Below are 26,322 nucleotides of genomic sequence, written 5' to 3'. Positions count from 1 at the left end.
ATGTGTATGTGTGTGTGTATACAGCAGTCAACATTTGAAGTGGATCAAATCCTCTCAAAGTTGTCCTAAAAACAAAATGTGATATTGTCTAAGAACATTGTTGATTAACTTTTTTGATCCACTTCAAATATTGACTAATACACACGCACGCACACACACACACACACATACATATATATATATATATATATATATATATACATATATATATATATATATACATATATATATATATATATATACATATATATATATATATATACATATATATATATATATATATACATATATATATATATATATACATATATATATATATATATAAACCTTGCTACATTAACTGTTTGTTAGGTTTGACTGCTTTTATTGACCTCATAAGTGGTTAGTGGTTAGCTTTATTTCAAAGGACATTTAAACCATCTTTGATTTTTCTTATATCATGTTATATTGTTATAACTATGAATATGATCCCTTAAAAATCGTGTTCTTTAGCCTCGTAATGAATGCTGAAGTAACCTCATACTGAATAGCCTCTACAGTATTTTAATGTTCCAAATAAAACTTGTAATGGAAACCAATACAAACCAATAAATCCTAATGGAATATGCCCAAAACACACTACGTAATGGAAACCATTTGGTAATGGTTTTAATGGTTAATTGCTGATGGTTTGTAATGGTTTTGTAATGGAAACCATTAGAATTTCTGTAATGGTTTCTATTGTTTTTTTCAGCAAGGATGTGATCCCTTATAAAATCGTGTTCTTTAGCCTCATAATGAATGCTGAAGTAACCTCATACTGAATAGCCTCTACAGTATTTTAATGTTCCAAATATAATTGTTTGCACTCTGTTTTAACACTGGGTTTTGTTATAGGCCTAAACCATAAATATATGACTGAAACATGTCTATTAATATCTGTTTGCATGAACTTTAACTTTGAAATGTTTTAAATGCTGCCCTGATTTTTACTTCTCAAACCTTGTACTTTCGATGGTATAGTGCTGGAAAACATGGAGGAACATTGTTATTTGCGAGTTACCCATCATGTGTTGGTAGTGGCGTTTATCACAGTTTGCTTTGCCGAGTGCCCTTCTGCATCATCATTACCTGCCCACACGTATGCACCAGCATAATCAGAATTACTATGAGCTTTATTGCCAGGTGTGTTTACACCATAGAGTATAAAAACATGGATGTAGTGTCCATGACGTCACCCTGAAGACTCCAACGGCAATCCACATGTCACTCAAGTTGCCACGCCCTTAATTATGCAGAACTTTAAGGCTTAATATAATTTAAACGGATGAGTTATAAAAAAATTCGCCCCCCCAGTTTTCATGAAGGGCAAAGGTAGCTATATAGACCAACAAGAGGTGTCGAGATCCTGAAAGCAGCCTTAATCAACGCGCATCACAAACGCCGTGTTCGTTCTTGATACTTCTGCTGTTTGTCAGGGACTGTGCCCTGCAACTGAGAGCGCTGTTGGACTCCTAATGCACATCCAACCCTCTCACTACAGTCCCAAGGCTTTACAATTGATTGTCTCACTGCAAATGCGATTCAAGCAGCGTTGGACCGAGCTACCACTCCGAGCACCCCCTCAGACACTCTGCACACTTCAGCCTTAAAGGTTCTGAAGCCTCTGGCACATTTTATGACAGCTACACTCAGGACGAGCAAATTCAAGATGTTGGTGGTAAAATCTATTCTCTCTCACTTTCAAGCTTTTTAACGAATTTCCAAAGAGTGTTTTGATCCCCTGAAAGTGGATAACCTTTTTGGGGATACATCTGTACTCTCACGCGATAAGGTCACGATTGTCTCCCCCACGCGTTCAGTCTTCCATGTCATGTTGTCGCAATTTCAAAGAAGGCCGCACAGTGACGGTGTGTTTGTGCCTCAGACTTTTGGATCTAATGGCAGCAGCATCCCCTGTAATCCATTCTGATGATAAAGACTTGGATGTTGGCCAAATATCTTCAGAAAGACAGGTCTGTTTTGCCACAAGACTGTCAGTACAGACGTGTCATTGACAGGTTGATTGACAGGTCATTGATGCCCAGCCCACAGGACTTGGACTGAGGCACAGTGAGGGTGGCACATAACAGATTGGGGCTGTTGGCAGTCTTCTAGCTCTCTGATATTTTTCAAGACTGCTAAATTGCCGTCATGTGTTAATCAGGACAGACAACACAGCGGTTGTGTCATATTTGAATAACCAAGGAGGATTATGATCTCACCCCCTATGCAGGCTGGCGAGGAACATCCTGCTATGGTCTCAGAACAGATTTCTGCTGCTCCGAGTGGTTCCTGTCCCCAGACACTTTAACTTTGGAGCAGATTTGCTCTCGAGACAGAGCCTGGAGGAAGGGGAATGAAGGTTGCACCCCGAAGTCACACGCCATGGTACTGCAAGATGGCAGCGCCCTTGCTCCAAAAGCTATAACAAAACATCCCTTTTTCTTTCAAATGGTTACATTAATCATGTTTATTTTATATATATATATATATATATATATATATATATATATATATATATATATATAAATATATATATATATATATATATATATATAATGCTAAATAATTCTAAATAATGCAAACTTGACTTACTGCTTCATTTCCACTTTAAGGGTTAGTTTGTGTCTGCTAAGATAGTGTCAAACACCTCTAGAGGATGTGGTCTATAAGTGCTATATAAGAATTGTTAGAAAAACCAAGAATTGAGAAATGAGAATCATGCTAATTTTAACTTTAGGATATCTGATCCAAATGGATATCTGATCAAAAAAGTATCCATTTAATATTATTTAAATTTCTTATTTGTATATCTGGTACAGAATATTTATCTTAAAACATAATTAGTGGTATTTATTTGAACTATTACAATAAGTGATAAAAACAGAAAATAGGCGCAAAAGACTACACCAACAGTATTTAAACTGAACAGAGATGACATCACTGAATTCAATGATGAACAGCCTTTAACTGTCTTTTGCATTATTGACACACTGTTTTCCCAATGAATGTTGTTCAGTTGCTTTGACGCAATGTATTTTGTTTAAAGCACTTTATAAATAAAGGTGAATTGACTTGACTTGACATGCACATAACAGTTCTGTGAATTCTAAATAGAATGTCTGAGTTTGGCTTCTTAACCTTAACCTCTTAAATTCTCATCTTGTTTCCACTGAATGCATTCAAGCTGCTCAGTTTCCGAGTCAAAACGAAATCTGCTGCAGCCTTAGTTCAAATTAGGTCAGTTTAGTGGCAGAGTGTCCCAATTCACAAATGTATTTTAAAATGACTACTTATATGACATATTTACTGTATTTTGCCCAAGTGTTCAAGTGAGAATGAAAGTGTGTGTCAAATCTTTCAATACCTGATGGGACACACTTGTAATGCAATGCAAGCTTTATTTTTACTTTGCATTTTAAAATCAACTTCTAAATTTCTGTTCAGTAGCTAGTTCAGTTTCAGTTCACAACATGATGCATGATGGGATACACTAAGCGTTGAATACTGCTCCGCAGCGGTATTCAAGATGTGTGGATTTAGTGTAAGGGCACTGCGCTTTGGCGTCTTGCGAACTTACTTCCTGTCGCGCGAACGCGCTCTCAAGTGGCCAAGACCGCAAGTGTAGGTCTTTGAACAAGGCAGGTATTAGCGCTAACTTCCGGGAACTGTTGAGAGGCTCCACGATCCACAATTGCTGTAAAAAAAAAAAAAAAAAAAAACCTGGTTCATTGTAGTGAACGGAGTTGTGACAACTCTCTCTTCCTGCGGCTCTGAGCCAGACGAGCCTCTCTAAAGTTTTCATTGGTTTACCAGATGCTTACGTCACATAGATTGCACTAGTTCACGCCCACATGCACGCATCTGCACTCTCTGAAGGCTTTCTATGTTAGACGGTTACATCAGTTTAAAAACAAACAAACACAAACTATTGATTATTTTAAAATAATGTTACATCGATTTGAGTTTTCTTGGACTTTTAAAGATACGAGCTGAGACTGTACGAGTATGATTCGAACATTTATTTTGTTGTGTCTGGTTGGTAAGTTATCTATTTTATGGCAGTATACAAATGCATAGTACACCCAACCGCGTTACATTATTTAAATGTTCAAGCAGTTTAATCTTGTTTTGCAGGCTTTTTACAAGCTGAATCAGGTGAAGTTCAGTCAGTACGGGTGGGTGATCCTGTCACTCTTAACTCTAACACTTTCGAAATACAGCTAACGAATGAGATCGAGTGGAGGTTTAACAACATTCGCATTGCTAGAGCGATAATCGGCAATGCTAAATATGATAAAAATGAGGGTTTCGAAGACAGACTGAAGCTGGAGAGAAATGGATCTCTTACCATCACCGACACCAGAACCACGGACACCGGAGTCTATAAATTTAGTACCATTATCAACGGCAAGGACTCAACCAAGACATTCACTGTTACTGTTTATGGTAGGTGTAGTATACATAACTATGATATTGTAAAATGGCACTAAACTATTGATCTCATAATTATCAGTTTTCAGGATGTTTTATATTGGACACACATTTTTTACTTTTCAGGCTGAACTAAAACAACCTGTTGATAAGACTGCTTTGTTATAGGCTAGTCTTAAGTGCATTAACAAGACGAGCCTTTATATTTATTTATTTTTTTGTTGATCGCAGGTTTTATTTTATTAATGTTTTAAGTGGCCAGTCAGGATGGTGCTATTCGTTGTTTTAGCACCAGATGGACACAACGTACACCATATTGAAAAGCTTTGCTTTAATCCTTTTAAAGTGACGTGACATACAGCAAAGTAGGGCTGGGCGATATATCTAACGATATGATCATGCGCATCTAATCAGTAAAGCTGCTTCCGTGATCACCGCTAAAATCGCCATCACATAATTGGAGTGGCATTTAATAGACAGCAGAGGTGGGACTTTTAAGTCACAAGCAAGTCTTCAAGTCATATCCAAGTCCTCAAAGGGTTAAAGTTAATGAGATAATTAAGTGACTAATTAACTGATGATTGTACATTAGTGATGAACATCTGCTGTTAACCATCAACATCACTGAAGTAAAGCGAAACACAAGAACTACAACTGAATTTAGCCACAGCCTTCAACTGGAAAAAAAAAACACTATGCCACCATAATTGTGGTCAGGGTTTGCTTTAGGTAGTCTCTTGACCCTTTTACTAATTCAAAGCAATTTGATTCAAAACAATTTCAATATTGTTTTCGCAACAAACATGTATGCATTGCTGAATCAAACTTTGTAGTGACAGATGATCTTATGCTTTTTCTGCTTATAACTCATGTTGACTTGGACATCGTGAGATAGTCTTCTTTGGATTGTTGACTGACATTCAGCTTTTATCAGAGTTGGGACTTTCAAGTCACAAGCAAGTCTTCAAGTCATATCCCAAGTCCTCAAAGGGTTAAAGTTAATGAGATAATTAAGTGACTAATTAAATGATGATTGTGCATTAATGTTGAACACCTGCTGTTCTTGAGAATTACAGAGGATCAGATGTTGATGTTTTATTGGTTAAAGTGATGCAACCATAATGGAGATCAGTGTTTGCTTTAGTGGGGCTCTTGACCCTTGACTAACATGTTAGATCTCTTTATGTAGTATTGCATGAGGTGCTGTAAAGCAGAGAAGAAATTAATCTGTATGTGATAGGTGGTCAGATTACAATCAAATTAGCATTAGCTCTATTTAAGTTTGGCATATTCAACCCAGTAAAACTACACTATGGAAAAAAATTAAATTAAGTGAATTTTAAACCTACTAAGTGGATACAAAACTTGAAAAGCTATACTCTGTAGACACACACAGACATCAAGAACCAGCATATGACTCTCAACAGTGGTGACAATCAACAAAATGTTGCATGCTGGGTAAAACCTTAGTAAAAACTCCCGTCATGCACTGCAGTATAAAAAATTGTCACCACTGTTGAGGATCGTGTGATAAGTGTGTTTGTCTAAAAACCTGAACTGATTGTCTCCTTTTGTGTCTTTCAACATTGGAGCACCGTGATTTTTTGTTATTTTTACTTCAGTTCAGTAATAGCTGAGTGTCAGTCTACTATCCAAAGATAAACACAATTTCATGATGTTCAGTCATCATGAGTTATAAGCAGAAAAAGCATAAGATCATCTGTTACTACAAGGTTTGACTCAGCAAAGCATACATGTTTGTTGCGAAAATAATATTGAAATTGTTTTGAATCAAATTGGTTTGAATTAGTAACAGGGTCAAGACACTACTTAAAGCAAACCTTGACCACAATTATGGTGGCATAGTGTTTTTTTTTTTTTCTTTTACTTTTTTTCAGTTGAAGGCTATGGCTAAATTCAGTTGTAGTTCTTGTGTTTCTCTTTACTTCAGTGATGTTGATTGTTAACAGCAGATGTTCATCACTAATGCATAATCATCATTTAATTAGTCACTTAATTATCTCTTTAGCTTTAACCCTTTGAGGACTTGAATATGACTTGAAGACTTGCTTGTGACTTGAAAGCCCCACCTCTGATAGACAGAGCCGTAGATCGCTGACAAGCCACGCCATATCGCGTTCATTATCGAAGGCGATTCATCTGCGATAATGAACGCGATATGGCGTGGCTTGTCAGCGATCTACGGCTCTGTCTATTCAATGCCACTCCAATTATAAGCAGGTGATGGAGATTTTAGCGGTGATCACGGAAGCAGCTTTACTGATTAGATGCGCATGATCATATCGTTAGATATATCACCCAGCCCTACAGCAAAGTATGGTGACCCATGCTCAGAATTTGTGCTCTGCATTTAACCCATCCAAAGTGCACACACACAGCAGTGAACACACACACACACCTGGAGCAGTGGGCAGCCATTTTTGCTGTGGCACCCTGGGAGCAGTTTGGGGTTCGGTGCCTTGCTCAAGGGCACCTAAGTCATGGTATTGCTGGCCCGAGAATCGTACCCACAACCCTAGGGTTAGGAGTCAAACTTTCCATCCACATGACTTCCGATACACCGCTAGTCTGGCTGGTCAGTGGGGGTGGAATAAATGACAATGGAACAAGCATGACGAAGAATACGGTGAGTATTGACTGAAAAAGAATGTCTTGATGTCAACTTTATAAATGTAATGTTTATCTGCTTAAAGCTGTTAAATATTGTTGTTTGATATAGTTTATCAAATGCATAAAGATGCTCAGCTCTACTTATCAATGATTATAAGTAGCCTAATCAATAAAATGTTAGGCTATAACCCAATATTATTTCTTTAATATCTGTAATATTTTTGTTGTGTGGTTAATTTATTTCTATAAATTTTATTTTAAGATTGGGTTTTGTAAAAGGGCTTTGGGATTAAGTCACTATTTATTTTTAGTAATATTAGTATTGATATAATAATAGTATTTATTGTTTATGAATAATATTTTGAACACTCACTTTTTTTTCTTTTTTTTTGCATTTGCATGTGTTAAAGTGGACATGTTTTTAATATTAATCATGAATTTTGTTTTCGGGGAAGGCATTGAGGTCTTTCTGCATGAAAGCCATGGTAAAGAGGGCTGAAAAATCAACAGTTTTTGTGACTAAGTTTAAGATGCTTATTTGTTGAATAAAGTTTGCATGTTTTATAAGACTTATAAACTATATTATACATAATTCTTTTTAATTATTAGACTAATTTTGCTATATTTTACTAGTTAAATATCTTTAAATGCACACCTCACGTATTCAAGACTTTGTATTCTAAATATTTATTTTGAATATTGTATTAATAAATACAGTACATGTGACATTAAATGCCTATATATTTTGTCTTTTATTTGTTACAACATAAATATGAAGGAAATATTAACACATAGTACAGCCAAATGGGAAACAATTCACAATATAGGTTATTCATATTTTTAATTAAACAGTTTGTTATATAAAATGTATGTTCTCATTAGATCAGGTAATTTGCACTAACAGCAAATGTGTTTGTATCCATTAACATTACAATATGAATAACGTGTTAACACTCTCTGCACATTATACCCAATGCATGTACAAATCAAAAAGTGACCTTATAAAAGTATCATCATTAAATATCGTAGAAGTCATTCCAATCAAAATGTAAAAAAAGTAGAAAATAATAGAAAATTACACGTATTAGCACAACTTTATTGAGACTATTAAAGCTTTGCCCCTCACCTCTGCCCTGCGTCTACTGGGCTAAAACTGGATACTTATTTGAAACACCAAATTCTGGTCATGGAGAGCTGTACTAAACTGCAGTTCTTGGGAGGTGCCAGCAATATTAAGTAACTCTTTTGAAACCCCTGCGTTGTTACTTACATGACCACAGATAGCTGTTATTAAGTGGTCTGACACACTCCCTGACTGATTTTACATTCAACAAACTCACTGACTGATGTCATAAACAACGGTTTACTCATTATTTTAACACAATCACAAATAAAACATCCCTGTTGTGACTCTTAATGTACTCAGATTTCTTTTTGTTATCCCATGTTCTGCAGATCCAGTATCCAGTATTCCTGTCATTACCAGTGTCATTTCACAGTGTTCTTCATCACCAGAAAGTTCATCAAGCCCAAAATGTGTGCTGCTGTGTTCAGTGATGAACGTAAGCCGCGTGAATCTCTCCTGGTACAAAGGAAACAGTTTATTGTCCAGCATCAGTGTGTCTGATCTCAGCATCAGTCTCTCTCTTCCTCTGGAGGTGGAATATCAGGATAATAACACCTACAGCTGTGTAGTGAACAATCCCATCAGCCTCCAGACCAGACATGGCTGCATTACCGATCTCTGTCGTTTGTGTTCAGGTATGCTAGCAGTGATGTTATCATTTATTTATAGAACCAGTCTTGGTCAGGTGCATTATATTACATTAAATCTAATATTACTGTATGTTTAATAAATCTGAAAATTCCTTTATTGTTCTTAATTTATTCCTTCAGAGGAAGACAGCTATTGTGAAAGCACTGAACCTGTGATCCGATTGGTCGTCACTGCTGTGGTGGGTCTGGCTGCTGTGGCTGCATTCATTGTGCTGGTTTATGACATCAGATCCAGAAGAGATGAAAAAGAGAGACATCAGACCCAGAGTGATTGATCCAATACTTTAAAACAACAGTAAACAGTATAGTTTTGGTGCATTTTTGTTTTGTTATATATATACTTACCTAAAGGATTATTAGGAACACCATACTAATACTGTGTTTGACCCCCTTTCGCCTTCAGAACTGCCTTAATTCTACGTTCCATTGATTCAACAAGGTGCTGAAAGCATTATTTAGAAATGTTGGCCCATATTGATAGGACAGCATCTTGCAGTTGATGGAGATTTGTGGGATGCACATCCAGGGCACGTTCAGCCACATCCCAAAGATGCTCTATTGGGTTGAGATCTGGTGACTGTGGGGGCCATTTTAGTACAGTGAACTCATTGTCATGTTCAAGAAACCAATTTGAAGTGATTTGAGCTTAGTGACATGGTCCATTATCCTGCTGGAAGTAGACTTTAGAGGATGGGTACATGGTGGTCATAAAGGGATGGACATGGTCAGAAACAATGCTCAGGTAGGCCCTGGCATTTAAACGATGCCCAATTGGCACTAAGGGGCCAAGAAAACATCCCCCACACCATTACACCACCACCAGCCTGCACAGTGGTAACAAGGCATGATGGATCCGTGTTCTCATTCGGTTTTCGCCAAATTCTAACTCTACCATCTGAATGTCTCAACAGAAATCGAGACTCATCAGACCAGGCATCATTTTTCCAGTCTTCAACTGTACAATTTTTGTGAGCTCGTGCAAATTGTAGTAGGGCTGGGCGATATATCGAACGATATGATCATGCGCATCTAATCAGTAAAGCTACTTCCGTGATCACCGCTAAAATCGCCATCACATAATTGGAGTGGCATTTAATAGACAGCAGAGGTGGGACTTTCAAGTCACAAGCAAGTCTTCAAGTCGTATTCAAGTCCTCAAAGGGTTAAAGCTAAAGAGATAATTAAGTGACTAATTAAATTATGATTTTACATTAGTGATGAACTTCTGCTGTTAACAATCAACATCACTGAAGTAAAGCGAAACACAAGAACTACAACTGAATTTAGCCACAGCCTTCAACTGAAAAAAAAAAAAAAACACTATGCCACCATAATTGTGGTCAGGGTTTGCTTTAGGTAGTGTCTTGACCCTTTTACTAATTCAAAGCAATTTGATTCAAAACAATTTCAATATTGTTTTCGCAACAAATATGTATGCATTGCTGAATCAAACCTTGTAGTAACAGATGATCTTATGCTTTTTCTGCTTATAACTCATGTTGACTTGGACATCGTGAGATAGTCTTCTTTGGATTGTTGACTGACATTCAGCTTTTATCAGAGTTGGGACTTTCAAGTCACAAGCAAGTCTTCAAGTCATATCCCAAGTCCTCAAAGGGTTAAAGTTAATGAGATAATTAAGTGATTAAGTGATGATTGTGCATTAATGATGAACACCTGCTGTTCTTGAGAATTACAGAGGATCAGATGTTGATGTTTTATTGGTTAAAGTGATGCAACCATAATGTAGATCAGTGTTTGCTTTAGTGGGGCTCTTGACCCTTGACTGTCATGTTAGATCTCTTAAGTAAGTGCATACAAAATTTGAAAAGCTATACTCTGTAGACACACACAGACATCAAGAACCAGCATATGACTCTCAACAGTGGTGACAATCAACAAAATGTTGAATGCTGGGTAAAACCTTAGTAAAAACTCCCGTCATGCACTGCAGTATGAAAAATTGTCACCACTGTTGAGGATCATGTGATAAATGTGTTTGTATAAAAACCTGGACTGATTGTCTCCTTTTGTGTCTTTCAACATTGAAGCATTGTGATTTTTTATTACTTCAGTTCAGTAATAGCTGAGTGTCAGTCTACTATCCAAAGATAAACACAATTTCATGATGTTCAGTCATCATGAGTTATAAGCAGAAAAAGCATAAGGTCATTTGTTACTGCAAGGTTCGACTCAGCAATGCATACATGTTTTGCGAAAACAATATTGCAATTGTTTTGAATCAAATTGGTTTGAATTAGTAAAAGGGTCAAGACACTACTTAAAGCAAACATTGACCACAATTATGGTGGCATAGTGTTTTTTTTTCTTTTACTTTTTTTTTCATTTGAAGGCTGTGGCTAAATTCAGTTGTAGTTCTTGTGTTTCTCTTTACTTCAGTGATGTTGATTGTTAACAGCAGGTGTTCATCACTAATGCACAATCATCATTTAATTAGTCACTTAATTATCTCTTTAGCTTTAACCCTTTGAGGACTTGAATATGACTTGAAGACTTGCTTGTGACTTGAAAGCCCCACCTCTGATAGACAGAGCCGTAGATCGCTGACAAGCCACGCCATATCCGTTCATTATCGAAGGTGATTCATCTGCAATAATGAACGCGATATGGCGTGGCTTGTCAGCGATCTACGGCTCTGTCTATTCAATGCCACTCCAATTATAAGCAGGTGATGGAGATTTTAGCGGTGATCACGGAAGCAGCTTTACTGATTAGATGCGCATGATCATATCGTTCGATATATCGCCCAGCCCTAAATTGTAGCCTCTTTTTCCTATTTGTAGTGGAGATGAGTGGTACCCGGTGGGGTCTTCTGCTGTTGTAGCCCATCCGCCTCAAGGTTGTGCGTGTTGTGGCTTCACAAATGCTTTGCTGCATACCTCGGTTGTAACGAGTGGTTATTTCAGTCAAAGTTGCTCTTCTATCAGCTTGAATCAGTCGGCCCATTCTCCTCTGACCTCTAGCATCAACAAGGCATTTTCGCCCACAGGACTGCCGCATACTGGATGTTTTTCCCTTTTCACACCATTCTTTGTAAACCCTGGAAATGGTTGTGCATGAAAATCCCAGTAACTGAGCAGATTGTGAAATACTCAGACCAGCCCGTCTGGCACCAACAACCATGCCACGCTCAAAATTGTCTTGACCAGTACCACACCCCTAAATGCATTGAAGCTACTGCCATGTGATTGGTTGATTAGATAATTGCATTAATGAGAAATTGAACATGTGTTCCTAATAATCATTTAGGTGAGTGTATATACACACATATGGTGAGAAAACTAAAATATGTGAATGTTGTAATTTTTAAATGCTATGTTGAATAACAATTGAAATCAGAACTGTATACACATGTAGTGCATAAAATAAAAAAATGACTTCAGATTTTTGCTTCAGATCTTTTATATATTACACACTTTAAATTTGAGCACTGTGATAATACTTGGTTACAATGACACTAAAATATTTCTTATTTCTGCAAAATCAATCACCAGTTAATGATAGTTTGAATAGAATAGCAAGACACAGACCTGTACATATTCATTCGCGTTTGCGTCCATTTATATTTTTATGAGTGTTTCGCTAAACAATATCCAATCTTTTACTCCAAAAGTGCGCATAATTATGTATTCACACATTTACCTCATATTTCTTTAAATGGAATAGAACCATAATTTATTTATGACTCACAGAAAGATGATTAGATACATCAGTCATTGCTTGAACTAAGAAACAGACTGTGGAATTCACAGTAATTAACTGGCAGCAAATGACTCACTGTAATAATATTTACAATTAAGAAATAACATATTATTACTGTTCACTCAAAGTACATTCAAAGTAACAACCATTTAAGGTGTAACTGTAAAGTAAAACTCACTTGATTTGCAAGTGCAACTTTAATTTATTTTTTTACACAGGACAGTGTAGTGATTGCTGTTGGAGATGACTGACAAATGACCTCAACCCAACACTTGAACACAGGTCTCCAGAGACACAGTTGCACTACAGTATATTTCAGTGTGCTAACCGTTACAGTACTAACAGGTTCCATGTTGTTTAGTTATATTGATTCAGCCCAAATGAATGAATTAAAATCTCTTAATGAATGAATTAAAAGCTCTTAAATATAAATATCCATTTATCAACAGTTAACAGCTCATCTTTATAACTAGCGTCATTAATCATTCTTAACGTATTGCTATATGTGTTGGAAACAATAAATTGATTTGTAATTGATTAGTAATTAAATTACAGTGAGGTCAAATTAAATGCAGTCATTGGCAGGAAACCCAGCTGCCAGTGTACTGTGTTTTCCTTCTCTATCCCAGTGGGGATAATGGAATAATGGGCTGTTTCTGTACAGGTACAACCTGAATTCCGGAAAAGTTGGGACGTTTTTTAAATTTTAATAAAATGAAAACTAAAGGAATTTCAAATCACATGAGCCAATATTTTATTCACAATAGAACATAGTAGGGCTGGGCGATATATCGAACGATATGATCATGCGCATCTAATCAGTAAAGCTGCTTCCGTGATCACCGCTAAAATCTCCATCACATAATTGGAGTGGCATTTAATAGACAGCAGAGGTGGGACTTTCAAGTCACAAGCAAGTCTTCAAGTCATATCCAAGTCCTCAAAGGGTTAAAGTTAATAAGATAATTAAGTGACTAATTAAATGATGATTGTACATTAGTGATGAACTTCTGCTGTTAACAATCAACATCACTGAAGTAAAGCGAAACACAAGAACTACAACTGAATTTAGCCACAGCCTTCAACTGGAAAAAAAAAACAAAACAAAAAAAAAAACACTATGCCACCATAATTGTGGTCAGGGTTTGCTTTAGGTAGTGTCTTGACCCTTTTATTAATTCAAATCAATTTGATTCAAAACAATTTCAATATTGTTTTCGCAACAAACATGTATGCATTGCTGAATCAAACCTTGTAGTAACAGATGATCTTATGCTTTTTCTGCTTATAACTCATGTTGACTTGGACATTGTGAGATAGTCTTCTTTGGATTGTTGACTGACATTCAGCTTTTACCAGAGTTAGGACTTTCAAGTCACAAGCAAGTCTTCAAGTCATATCCCAAGTCCTCAAAGGGTTAAAGTTAATGAGATAATTAAGTGATTAAGTGATGATTGTGCATTAATGATGAACACCTGCTGTTCTTGAGAATTACAGAGGATCAGATGTTGATGTTTTATTGGTTAAAGTGATGCAACCATAATGGAGATCAGTGTTTGCTTTAGTGGGGCTCTTGACCCTTGACTGTCATGTTAGATCTCTTTATGTAGCATTGCATGAGGTGCTGTAAAGCAGAGAGAAGACATTAATCTGTATGTGATAGGTGGTCAGATTACAATGAAATTAACATTAGCTCTATTTAAGTTTGGCATAATCAACCCAGTAAAACTACACTATGGAAAAAAAAAAATAAGTGAATTTTAAATCTACTAAGTGCATACAAAATTAGAAAAAATGTATTCAGTAGACACACACAGACATCAAGAACCAGCATATGACCTTCAACAGTGGTGACAATCAACAAAATGTTGCATGCTGGGTAAAACCTTAGTAAAAACTCCCGGCATGCACTGCAGTATGAAAAACTGTCACCACTGTTGAGGATCGTGTGATAAGTGTGTTTGTCTAAAAACCTGAACTGATTGTCTCCTTTTGTGTCTTTCAACATTGAAGCATTGTGATTCTTTTTTTACTTCAGTTCAGTAATAGCTGAGTGTCAGTCTACTATCCAAAGATAAACACAATTTCATGATGTTCAGTCATCATGAGTTATAAGCAGAAAAGGCATAAGATCATCTGTTACTGCAAGGTTCGACTCAGCAATGCATACATGTTTGTTGCGAAAACAATATTGCAATTGTTTTGAATCAAATTGGTTTGAATTAGTAAAAGAGTCAAGACACTTTTTTTTTCATTTGAAGGCTGTGGCTAAATTCAGTTGTAGTTCTTGTGTTTCTCTTCAGTGATGTTGATTGTTAACAGCAGATGTTCATCACTAATGCACAATCATCATTTAATTAGTCACTTAATTATCTCTTTAGCTTTAACCCTTTGAGGACTTGAATATGACTTGAAGACTTGCTTGTGACTTGAAAGTCCCACCTCTGATAGACAGAGCCGTAGATCGCTGACAAGCCACGCCATATCGCGTTCATTATCGAAGGCGATTCATCTGCGATAATGAACGCGATATGGCGTGGCTTGTCAGCGATCTACGGCTCTGTCTATTCAATGCCACTCCAATTATAAGCAGGTGATGGAGATTTTAGCGGTGATCACGGAAGCAGCTTTACTGATTAGATGCGCATGATCATATCGTTCGATATATCGCCCAGCCCTAGAACATAGATTACGTAGCAAATGTTTAAACTGAGAAATTTTACACTTTTATCCACTTAATTAGCTCATTTAAAATTTAATGCCTGCTACAGGTCTCAAAACAGTTGGCACAGGGGCAACAAATGGCTAAAAAAGCAAGCAGTTTTGAAAAGATTCAGCTGGGAGAACATCTAATGATTAATTAAGTTAATTGATATCAGGTCTGTAACATGATTAGCTATAAAAGCTTTGTCTTAGAGAAGCAGAGTCTCTCAGAAGTAAAGATGGGCAGAGGCTCTCCAATCTGTGAAAGACTGCTTAAAAAATTGTGGAAAACTTTAAAAACAATGTTCCTCAACGTCAAATTGCAAAGGCTTTGCAAATCTCATCATCTACAGTGCATAACATCATCAAAAGATTCAGAGAAACTGGAGAAATCTCTGTGCGTAAGGGACAAGGCCGGAGACCTTTATTGGATGCCCGTGGTCTTCGGGCTCTCAGACGACACTGCATCATTAATCGGCATGATTGTGTCAATGACATTACTAAATGGGCCCAGGAATACTTTCAGAAACCACTGTCGGTAAACATAATCCGCTGTGCCATCAGCAGATGCCAACTAAAGCTCTATCATGCAAAAAGGAAGCCATATGTGAACATGGTCCAGAAGCGCCGTCGTGTCCTGTGGGCCAAGGTTCATTTAAAATGGACTATTTCAAAGTGGAATAGTGTTTTATGGTCAGACGAGTCCAAATTTGACATTCTTGTTGGAAATCACGGACGCCGTGTCCTCCGGGCTAAAGAGGAGGGAGACCTTCCAGCATGTTATCAGCGTTCAGTTCAAAAGCCAGCATCTCTGATGGTATGGGGGTGCATAAGTGCAACGGTATGGGCAGCTTGCATGTTTTGGAAGGCTCTGTGAATGCTGAAAGGTATATAAAGGTTTTAGAGCAACATATGCTTCCCTCCAAACAACGTCTATTTCAGGGAAGGCCTTGTTTATTTCAGCAGGACAATGCAAAACCACATACTGCAGCTATAACAACAGCATGGCTTCGTCGTAGAAGAGTCCGGGTGCTAGCCTTTCACCTATAGAGAACATTTGGCGCATCATTAAACGAAAAATACATCAAAGACGACCACAAACTCTTCAGCAGCTGGAAATCTATATAAGGCAAGAATGGAACCAAATTCCAACAGCAAAACTCCAGCAACTCATAGCCTCAATGCCCAGACGTCTTCAAACTGTTTTGAAAAGAAAAGGAGATGCTACACCATGGTAAACATGCCCCGTCCCAACTATTTTGAGACCTGTAGCAGAAATCAAAATTGAAATGAGCTCATTTTGTGCATAAAATTGTAAACTTTCTCAGTTTAAACATTTGCTATGTTATCTATGTTCTATTGTGAATAAAATATTGGCTCATGTGATTTGAAAGTCTTTTAGTTTTCATTTTATTAAAATTTAAAAAACGTCCCAACTTTTCCGGAATTCGGGTTGTAAAATAACTGGAAGCTAATGACATGAGAAGCCAAAAACATTCAAGTTACAAATGGTCGCGCCCACTCTCTCGTGAAAACTAAGCTGGACATAATAGGTTACTGTGATTTTTTTTCCTTCTTCTTCCTCTTTTTTTTGTTACTGTGATTTTCTACAAGACATTGCTGGTTACTGTGACACTCACAGTACTTCTTACATTACTGCAATTTTTGACTGAATCAACAGTATTCTACTGTGAACTCGTATACAGTAATTTCCTGTGCACTAACACAGGAATTTATATATAAATGATTTATGATTGATCAGGAGACCCATGCGGTCTCTGTTAAGTGGGAGCATTGACAGTTAAAGTCCATTTCTGATTGTATTGTTGTTTGTAATATTATGTTTCAGGATTTTACTTGTTGATGTTTTAAAATGTTAGATGTAGAAATGTGCTGTCATTTCAAGGAAGTATTTGGATATATATATGAGCGTCATCAGCGTGGAGAACAGACAAATTAGAGTATTGATGGATGGATATATATATATATATATATATATATATATATATATATATATATATATATATATATATATATATATATGTGAGTCCTTAATTAGGTGTGACAAATGAAACTAGTTAGAATGAGTTAGAAAGTGGAGTTGCAGGATCTGGTGTCAATGATGTCATAAGAGAATTTATGACGATGTCAATGTCGCTCTAAAGTTTAGAATCTAGATCTGTCAGGGACCAGTCCAGCCCGGCCCCATCCATCTCACAACAATCACGGTCCCCTGAATACTAATCACCTGCACCTGTTCACCATCAGCAACCTCATCACAGAACAGTATAAAACACTCACCACATCCCCAGTTCAGCGTCAAGCCTCCAACAGGAACAGAATGCTGTCTCCTGATCAACCAATGCACTGCGGATTCCGTGACGTAACGTATACTCACCTTTGAAATACTAACCTCTGTGTCATTGTTCTACTGCCCCTATGATTCCTGAGTATTACCCCATGGCCTGAAATCCAGCGATCTCCTGTGTTTTCTCCAAGCTTGCTTGATAGCTTCCGTTTCTGAAAGTGAAAGAGACAAGTATTAGCGAACTGTGAATGTGTGTCATTGACATATTTGCAAAAGACGCACTCAACTGCTTTGATCTGCACCGAACCTGCACCTGAAATCACTGTTTACTTACCCTGCACTTACGGTCTTGCAAATAAAGCACTGAGCTTGGATTCATTTAACTCTGTCTCTTGTCTACAGTATGTCCCGACAAAACCGTGATGTTATTGGAATACCAAGAGATGATACAATTTAGTGGATGTTTGGACTGCATTGTGAGAAACTGGGTCAAACTCTTCAATCACCAAGTTAATCAAGTAATGTTTTATCTCTCTGTATGGTTCCAGAGACAGTAGGTCAACAGTTTATAATTTGGCCAAAGAAAACTCCAATATTACTCATGATGGAGAGCCCTCAAATGTGTCTTCCATCACTGTTTTTACTGTTCTTATTGTCCTGTGTATTATTTTATTATAAGTATGTATTTTTGAACTTTTGTATTGATTTTTTTAGCTGAGTGGGCATGGCAATAACAGGTGCAAAAACTATAATTTATGAAACGGTTTGTGCAAATGTTTTGATACATCATCCTCTTTTCAATGGTGTTAACTGTATTTATTTATTTAACTCGTTTCTTGTTTTCATGTATAAATCATACTGTGAGACAAAAGTTTATTTTATAATAACATGGTATGGTCCAATTTGTAAGTGTGGGGAAAATGTGTATTTAAGATGGCTTTCACTCTCTAATCTCAAGGTCAAATCAGAATATTTATTGTAAAAATGTTTCTATAACAGCTGGCAAAAAAAATCAATATGTTAGTAGCTCCACTGTGATTTGTGACATATTTTCAAAGAAAAACATTCCCCAATCTAGTTTGCTCACAATTCGCAACTTGATATAAATATAAACATCACATTATATATTATATCATATATTAGCCTGTGTAAACACAAACTTTTATTTTAAAAGCGATTATCACAGTTAATTGATTTGACAGCACTACTTTTTAATAATGTTAAAATTGTTTATAGCCTGCAATAACATTCTAACCCACTATGTGCTTTGAGAGTGTTAAAGTGGTCATATGATGCTGCTAATAAGAACATTATTTAGTGTATTGTGGTTTAAGGTTAAACAAAAAATATTTTCCATATAATGTACATTATTGTTTCTCCTCTATGCCCCACCCTCTGAAACTTGATAAAAAGCTTATCTTTCTGAAAAGCAAGGTTTACTCTGATTGGCCAGCTATCCAGTGTGTTGTGATTTGCGGAGTGTCTCAAGCGTGTGACGGAAATGTTATGCCCCTTAACATACTGTGTGAGGCCATCTCCCAGCAGGACGAGACTCAGTCCAGCTGCTCTACTTGTGCACATCCCATCATCAACTCTCTTTTAGCAGTTCAGTCAATGTACAGTTAGGACTATATTGGTTTATTTTGCATCAGAGGGAGTGTAAGGCACGTTTATAAACCAAATAATTTAAGTAATTTGTGGATTAGTGCTTACTGAAGATGCGAACCGTTTCAAATAATTCAGTTCGATTTGGTGAATTTGTTCAACCAGTTCACTCAGAAGATCCTGTTAAATAGAAAGATTTGTTCGCGATTCGGACATCACTACGAGAGAAAGCAAATAAAACCCATAACATATTAGGCATTTGTTGCATCTAGTGGGGACATAATTATTGATTATAATGACTTATACTGTCTTTTCACACGCTACGTTGTGTATCACACTGCGTAAACTAGTGTTGTGCGATATGCTAATTTTTCAAATCGTCATATAGTCAGCCCGTGAAATCAAGGATACAGGATATTATCGTGCATGGGTGGAGCAAGAGAGAGACAATTTGTTCTTGTCATAGCATAACTATTTGGTGTTTTAAACTGCACAGGTGCACGAGAGAGAGCCTATGGAATCACCATTAATCTATAAAATATACTTTCAAACATACTGATAAACTAACTTTAAATATAATATACTATATTTAAAACCACTAGTTCATATATACTGTAGTCGGACGCAGCTGTCATCGCGCATCCTGTGACAAATCTGCCGCATCTGCGCACGGAAGTTATCAGTCTAAATGTTCAGCAAAATCAGTCAACGGTGAAAATCAATAGTAGATTTCATTTAAAGTCCAACAGTTTAACACTAATGTTGGACATAAACGAACACGTTAAATATAAACTATTCAAAACAGGTAGGTGGATATATTTGGGGTAAAGTTCAATTGAACTGATGCATCAATCATACAGCGCTCCGGACCTTGTGCCCCATGACGAGTCCGATGCACCAACACAGAAACAAGGATGAGATGCATTCCAACATAACTGTGGTATTAAACTCATTTAAAATATTGCAAATACATAGGCCGTCCAGACTCTCAACTTTTATAAAGAATATCTCTTTGGATTTGAGACTTTAGTCTTTGCAACTTTACAGATCTTCTTTAAGGCACCAAGAGTTGTAACACTCCAAAGAGAAAGGAAAATTGAAATTGCATCATATAACCCCTTTATCGTGAGTATATTTTACAAGAGCAAGAAGAGATGTATGAGAAACATGAGAAATGTATGAGAGAAATAAATTGTGTATTCTGACAAAATGTTCTATTATTATTATTAACAACGTATAATTGGTCTGGTAAATTTCATTCGAGCAAGAATTGTGGGTGTGTTTTATTAAAACTGTAAATGGTTTTAACGACAAGTAACGTACACACCCAATCATACAACATCTATACTTAAAGAACACATCTCTGTCTCCTGTTAAACTAAGTTTAGATAAAGAGGGTTTGCACAATGCAATGACTTTTATGTTTATGGCATCTGGTTGGTAAGTATACATTTTCTATTTTTGTAGACAAATTTAACGTTATACAAGTTTCTTTTAAAACCTGCACTTGTTTTTATTTCTAAAAAGACAATAGACAGTATATGTACAGATATGCTATATACAAATTATGCAAGGGAATGTAGATAGATGTTTGTAAAAAAATAAGTAAAGATAGTTGGGTATTGCACACATTATTGCAGAGTGGGAAGAGTGGGCTGTTTTAGACCAAAAAAGGGACAAAAGTTTAGCATGACTATGCCACCCTGGGTCTAGCTCAGGGACATCTATCAAGTAAATTTCCTCTTTTTTATTAGTGAGGACTCGAAATTGCGGCCCTGGTCCGAGTGGATCCGACCAGGAACCCCAAACTTGCGAAACCACTCCACCACTAACACTTGGGCCACCGTCTCTGCCCGCTGATCCCATGTGGGAACCGGCAGAGTGAACTTTGTGAAGACATCTGTCATAACCAGCACATTCTCCAAACCCGAGCTGGATGGTTTCTAATACCGTAAAGTGAATGACCAAGATCTCATTTGGCCTAGATGCCAATAGAACTGGATGGAACAGGCTGGCCATCCTTAGCTGACTGGCAACACTCACACGACTTACACCACCGGACAACATCTTCCACCATACCAGGCTAATAGCAACATTGCTGAACTAGCTTAGTCGTGCGTTCTGTTCCCCCTGGTGTCTGTGATCCTAGTGCAACCACCTCAAAACATCTGTTCTTAACTCTGAGGTAAAAGCAAGTGAAAAATCCTCCCTACCATCAGGGCGGAAAATTTGGCGGTACAACACCCCTTCACGTTCCAAGAGACGGTCCCACTGGCGAAGTAAGGTCAAGCTGTTCTTAGAAAAAGAATGCCGATCCTCCAAGCCAGATTCTTGCAGCATCCTCAAATCAGCTGGAGAATGGCCAGGGAAAACCTTAAGTGCAGCTTGCTAGCCTGATATCTCTGGTCCCCTCCAGCTGCCTGTTGGACAGAAACCGGGATGACAGTCGCAGGTAAAATCTGTCACAATGCCTCACTGTCAGCTGGAGCCTGTCTCGAAAGAGCATCAGCATTACCGTTACTCCTCCCAGGTCTATACTGAACTTCAAAGTCAAATACAGCAAGTTGGGCAGCCCAACGCTGCTCGGTGGCCCCCAGCTTTGCTGACGCCGGTTATTGTCGGTATAAACAATACATTTGTGCCCCAACAAATACTCCCTGCATTTTTCTGCCATTGCTCACTGCCATTCACACGTCCAACTTTGGTTGGGGCGCTTTGTGCGAGGGGTGACCAGCCTTCGGCTCGTGGTCACATGAGGAGAGCCATCACAACATCAACTGCCTTCACTCCTTTCAGGTAAGCCTGAAGGGGCGCCACGTCCTAGTCCAATCAGACAGCATGACAGTGGTGCCCTACATAAATCACCAAGGCGGCCTTTCGTTCAGCTGCCTCTGCCTACTGGCAAAGTGCCTCTTTGAGTGGGCATTACCCAGGCTGTGATCGCTCAAGGCGAAACACATACCTGGCAGAACGAATCTGGGAGCAGACATGCTATCTCAGAGCAATGTCCCTTCGGATGAGTGGATGCTCCACCCCCAGATGGTTCTCAGAATCTGGGAGATCTTCAGGGAGGCAGAGGTCGACCTCTTCGCCTCAGAAGACAACTCTCATAAAGGAGCTTTTCCCCATACGCAGTACTCGTTCCGTATCTCAGGGAACTGAGATTTCACGAGAGTTCACAGAACCATTTTCAGTGTACGTTAACAATTATTAATAATTATATATTACTTAGAATTTGGCAGCAAAACATCTTTGCACTTTCATTGGTGCAAAGATGATTGGTTAATTTGGCCATTTGCAACTGTTATCACTTCATTAGAAGCACCACAAGTGTTTCATCTGAACAGACATTTAGAAGTTTATTTAAGTATAGAAAATCAAAATAAAGCTCTGTAAACACTTGTATTTTTACAACACTATAATGTGTCCAATCTGACACACACTTGTGGTCTTCACCCCCACTTGAACACTTGGGCCAAATACAGGAAATACGTCATGTAAGTAGACAAGTGGTCAAGTGCAAGGACCGCAAATGTGTGTGTTTAGACAAGCCCATTAATGTCAACATCAGTGAATCACAAAATAATAACATAAAAATTATCAAGTTTTGTACAATGTCATGCCAAAAATGTTAAAATTAAGAATGTTACTATCAGGGAATGAATACACAATCTGATAATTAAAATCTCTCCCTGAATTCACATTAACGTGTTGAGGAACATTAATGGTAAATTTGCAGATATTCTCTACAGGATGTGGTGTACTGAAACTCAACTAAAAACATAAAGTGCAGTCAGTATGATATGAGAAGTGAAATAAATACAAACCCAGACACAAAGAATTAATGTCTGTGGTCAAGTTAGCTCTTCATATCTCTATTCAGCTTCTTTTAAGAAGTTTTTGTTAATGCCACAGTGTAAAGAAGATACTGAAGATAAACCACAAGAGCCAAGACGATCTGCAGACATTGCAGTTAGATCAGAAAAAAAGACTACCCTTATATTAATGATTTCCTCAGATTATGGGATTTTTAAGTTATTGAAAAGTGAGAAATGAGAAGCAAAATGAAGAACCGAAAAATACCGTATCACAAAAAATAGCCTGTTAAGTTTTTTTTTTTTCTGAATAAGCTTGAAGATTTACTATGGAAGAAAGGCTTCTTTACCTGCTAACATGACTGACTTCTCCTCAAAACCACTTGAATGTGAAATAAAAGATGGTAAACAAACACACAAAAAAATCTCATGCATGAAACATGTTGTTTCCACCGTATGCTTTTGAGACTCTAGCAGCTTGGTTTCTGAGTCATACTGAATCCTGCAGCTGTCTGAGTTTAACTCAGGCCAGTTTAGTGGCAGAAAGAGCCACATGAATGTGGTTATTGTTGAGTAGACAAAAGTCTCTTGCAGCTAACAATGTGTTTACTATTGCATGTGTGTGGTTGAATGATGGGTGAATGGGCAAAGATATTATTTTCCTTTGAGACAATGATTGATTGAAACAAACAACTGCTGCAACATTCAGCCTAACACAGTAGGCTACCACAAAAATGTAGCCTAAAAAAGTAAGACTGTTAGGTAAAGACAATATGACATATGACATTTGTGTGTTTGTTTACCGTCTTTTATTTCACATTGACCTCTTAAGACTGGATAAAAATGTCTTTACATTGTTTAGAGCATTACATATATATATATATATATATTAGGGATGCACCAAAATGAAAATTCTTGTCCTGAAACTGAAAAACGAAAAAGAGGAAACCAAGGCCGAAAACCGAAATAAATTATGACAATTATTAGTACCATTGCATTTATGGTTATAATTGTGTACAAACTTTACTAAGATCAAGCACTGCAATTGCATAAATCAATATTAAAGTTTCAAAGAATAAATCAATAACATTATGCAAATATTTATTTAGCACATTGCAACAATGAACAGTATAAAATAAAATTCAAACTAAAATGTTTACCTTGACCCCACTCATTGTCAAAATAAATAATAATGTACAGGCCTACTGCCCTGCAGAAAGGTTTTAAAATTAAATGTTCTCTCATAAAAACAAAGTGAATTTAGGTCAAGTGCATTTTACATTTTTCTCTGTAGGACTACTACAAGAAAGTGCATTCAGAACAACTGCAACTGCTTAAAGATACAACAATGTTTTCTCTGTAGGCCTTCAATATAATAGTATATCAAAACAAAGACTGCAATAGCCCATATGTTAACTGTATAACTTTAACAACAACAAATGCTCCATGAATTGCAGATGTGCAAAGTGCAGACAGAGCGGCACAGTCTGCACAGAGCAGACAAGCGTGCCATCTTTGCCAGGTCAGGAAAGCGGCCGTGATTACTTCTCCAGTAGAAAAGAGGGTTATCACTTCTGGGGATTGGGACTTCAGACAGATAACCAACTAGCGGTTGAGCTTGTCATCTGCCTGACATTTGAGAAAAATTTGAGAGAGTGTATTTAAATAGGGCCAGTGCATAAATAAACATTTTTATAAAATGTAAAAAATATCTAGGAGAAATATGGCTACAATCTGATAGTCACATATATAGTTACCTAAGAACAGAATAGCCTACCTATTATTATTATTTGAGGCACTTTCTTGCAGGATTTCAGTGAACATATCAGATAACGAGGGTGCATGCCCCTCATCTGGTGCAAGTGTTTTTCCTGGGATCTGATCTCCTTCTCCTGCGCTGGGCGTTGCTCCGTCTCCACAAGGGTTCTCCGCATCCATCACGGCCTGGATCATTTCTCCTGCGTGCTGCTTTATTTCCACATCCAAGTAATGGTCTTTATAACGCGGATCAAGTACTGCCGCAATAAAGTGCAGAGAATCCGAATAGAGCTAAGTGAAACGCGTGCTGACTTTTCATAGTTTTCACTCTGTGGTCCGTCTCAACCTCTTTGCTTAGGAAACGCTTTAGTGCTGCGATTAAAGGAATATAAAAGGGATATAATGTTCTGCTACCAGGGGGCTGGTACGAAAGCATGCTCTGGAGTGGAGTGGCTGTGGCAGAAGGTACGGAGGTAGTGCCCTATCTCCTGGATCTTCCTCTTCGTTTGGCCATTGCTCTGAGGGTGGTATCCAGAAAATAGGCTTAGAGTCACACCTCAGCCATCACCATGGCAGTTGGAAGTCCCTTTAGAGGCACAAGGCGTCAGAATCTATCCACTGCTACTAGGATACAAGTATTACCATTGGATGCGGGAAAGTCTGTAACGAGATCTACTCCTAGGTGTGACCAGTTTGATGTCCAGAAGTTCTCTATTCTCGATGTCATAATGTTGTTCCACTGGGGACAACTTCCAGGAGAAGGAAGCACATGGATGAAGCAGAGGCATACGATATGACGAGATACTCATAATGGCTAGTAGGTTTCACAAAAGCCATCTTCCACTCGTCCCCCTCGCATATCTGAATGAGGTTATACGCACTTCTGAGGTTCAGCTTTGTGAAGATCCTGGGAAACGGTATTTTATGGTGATTTTGTTCAGAGCTTGGTTGTCAATACAAGGCTCCAGTCCTCCATCCTTCCTACTCCTCCATGGCCTTCTGTTTGGGAATGGAAAGTGAGTACAAACCCGATTCCAAAAAAGTTGGGACACTGTACAAATTGTGAATAAAAACAGAATGCAGTGATGTGGAAGTTTCAAATTTCAATATTTTATTCAGAATGCAAGATAGATGACATACCACATGTTTAAACTGATAAAATGTATAATTTTAAGGGAAAATAAAATTATTTTACATTTCCTGGTATCGACACATCTCAAAAAAGTTGGAACAAGGCCATGTTTACCACTGTGTGGCATCCCCTCTTCTTTTTATAATAGTCTGCAAACATCTGGGGACTGAGGAGACAAGTTGCTCAAGTTTAGGAATAGGAATGTTGTCCCATTCTTGTCTAATACAGGCTTCTAGTTGATCAACTGTCTTAGGTCTTCTTTGTCACACCTTCCTCTTTATGATGCGCCAAATGTTTTCTATGGGGGAAAGATCTGGACTGCAGGCTGGCCATTTCAGTACCCGGATCCTTCTTCTACGCAGCCATGATGTTGTAATTGATGCAGTATGTGGTCTGGCATTGTCATGATGGAAAAT

At 37.6% G+C, this 26,322-nt stretch overlaps 2 protein-coding genes across 2 annotated transcripts in view; both read left to right on the top strand.

The window, feature by feature from the left end:
- Window positions 1-26,322, top strand: part of LOC132159576 (CD48 antigen-like) — a 159,053-nt gene that overhangs the window by 43,601 nt on the left and 89,130 nt on the right. The window lies entirely within an intron of this gene.
- Window positions 3,869-9,180, top strand: LOC132159575 (hepatic and glial cell adhesion molecule-like). Its single transcript, XM_059569137.1, has 4 exons — window positions 3,869-4,063; window positions 4,159-4,470; window positions 8,542-8,847; window positions 8,983-9,180. Exons 1-4 carry the CDS (start codon window positions 4,030-4,032, stop codon window positions 9,135-9,137), a joined length of 807 nt encoding a protein of 268 aa, XP_059425120.1. The 5' UTR covers window positions 3,869-4,029; the 3' UTR covers window positions 9,138-9,180.

This window comes from Carassius carassius, chromosome 16 (assembly GCF_963082965.1).
Source record: "Carassius carassius chromosome 16, fCarCar2.1, whole genome shotgun sequence".
NCBI classification, from domain to species: domain Eukaryota; kingdom Metazoa; phylum Chordata; class Actinopteri; order Cypriniformes; family Cyprinidae; genus Carassius; species Carassius carassius.
Note: the sequence above shows the minus strand (reverse complement) of the source record. Positions and strands in the feature narration are given on the sequence as shown.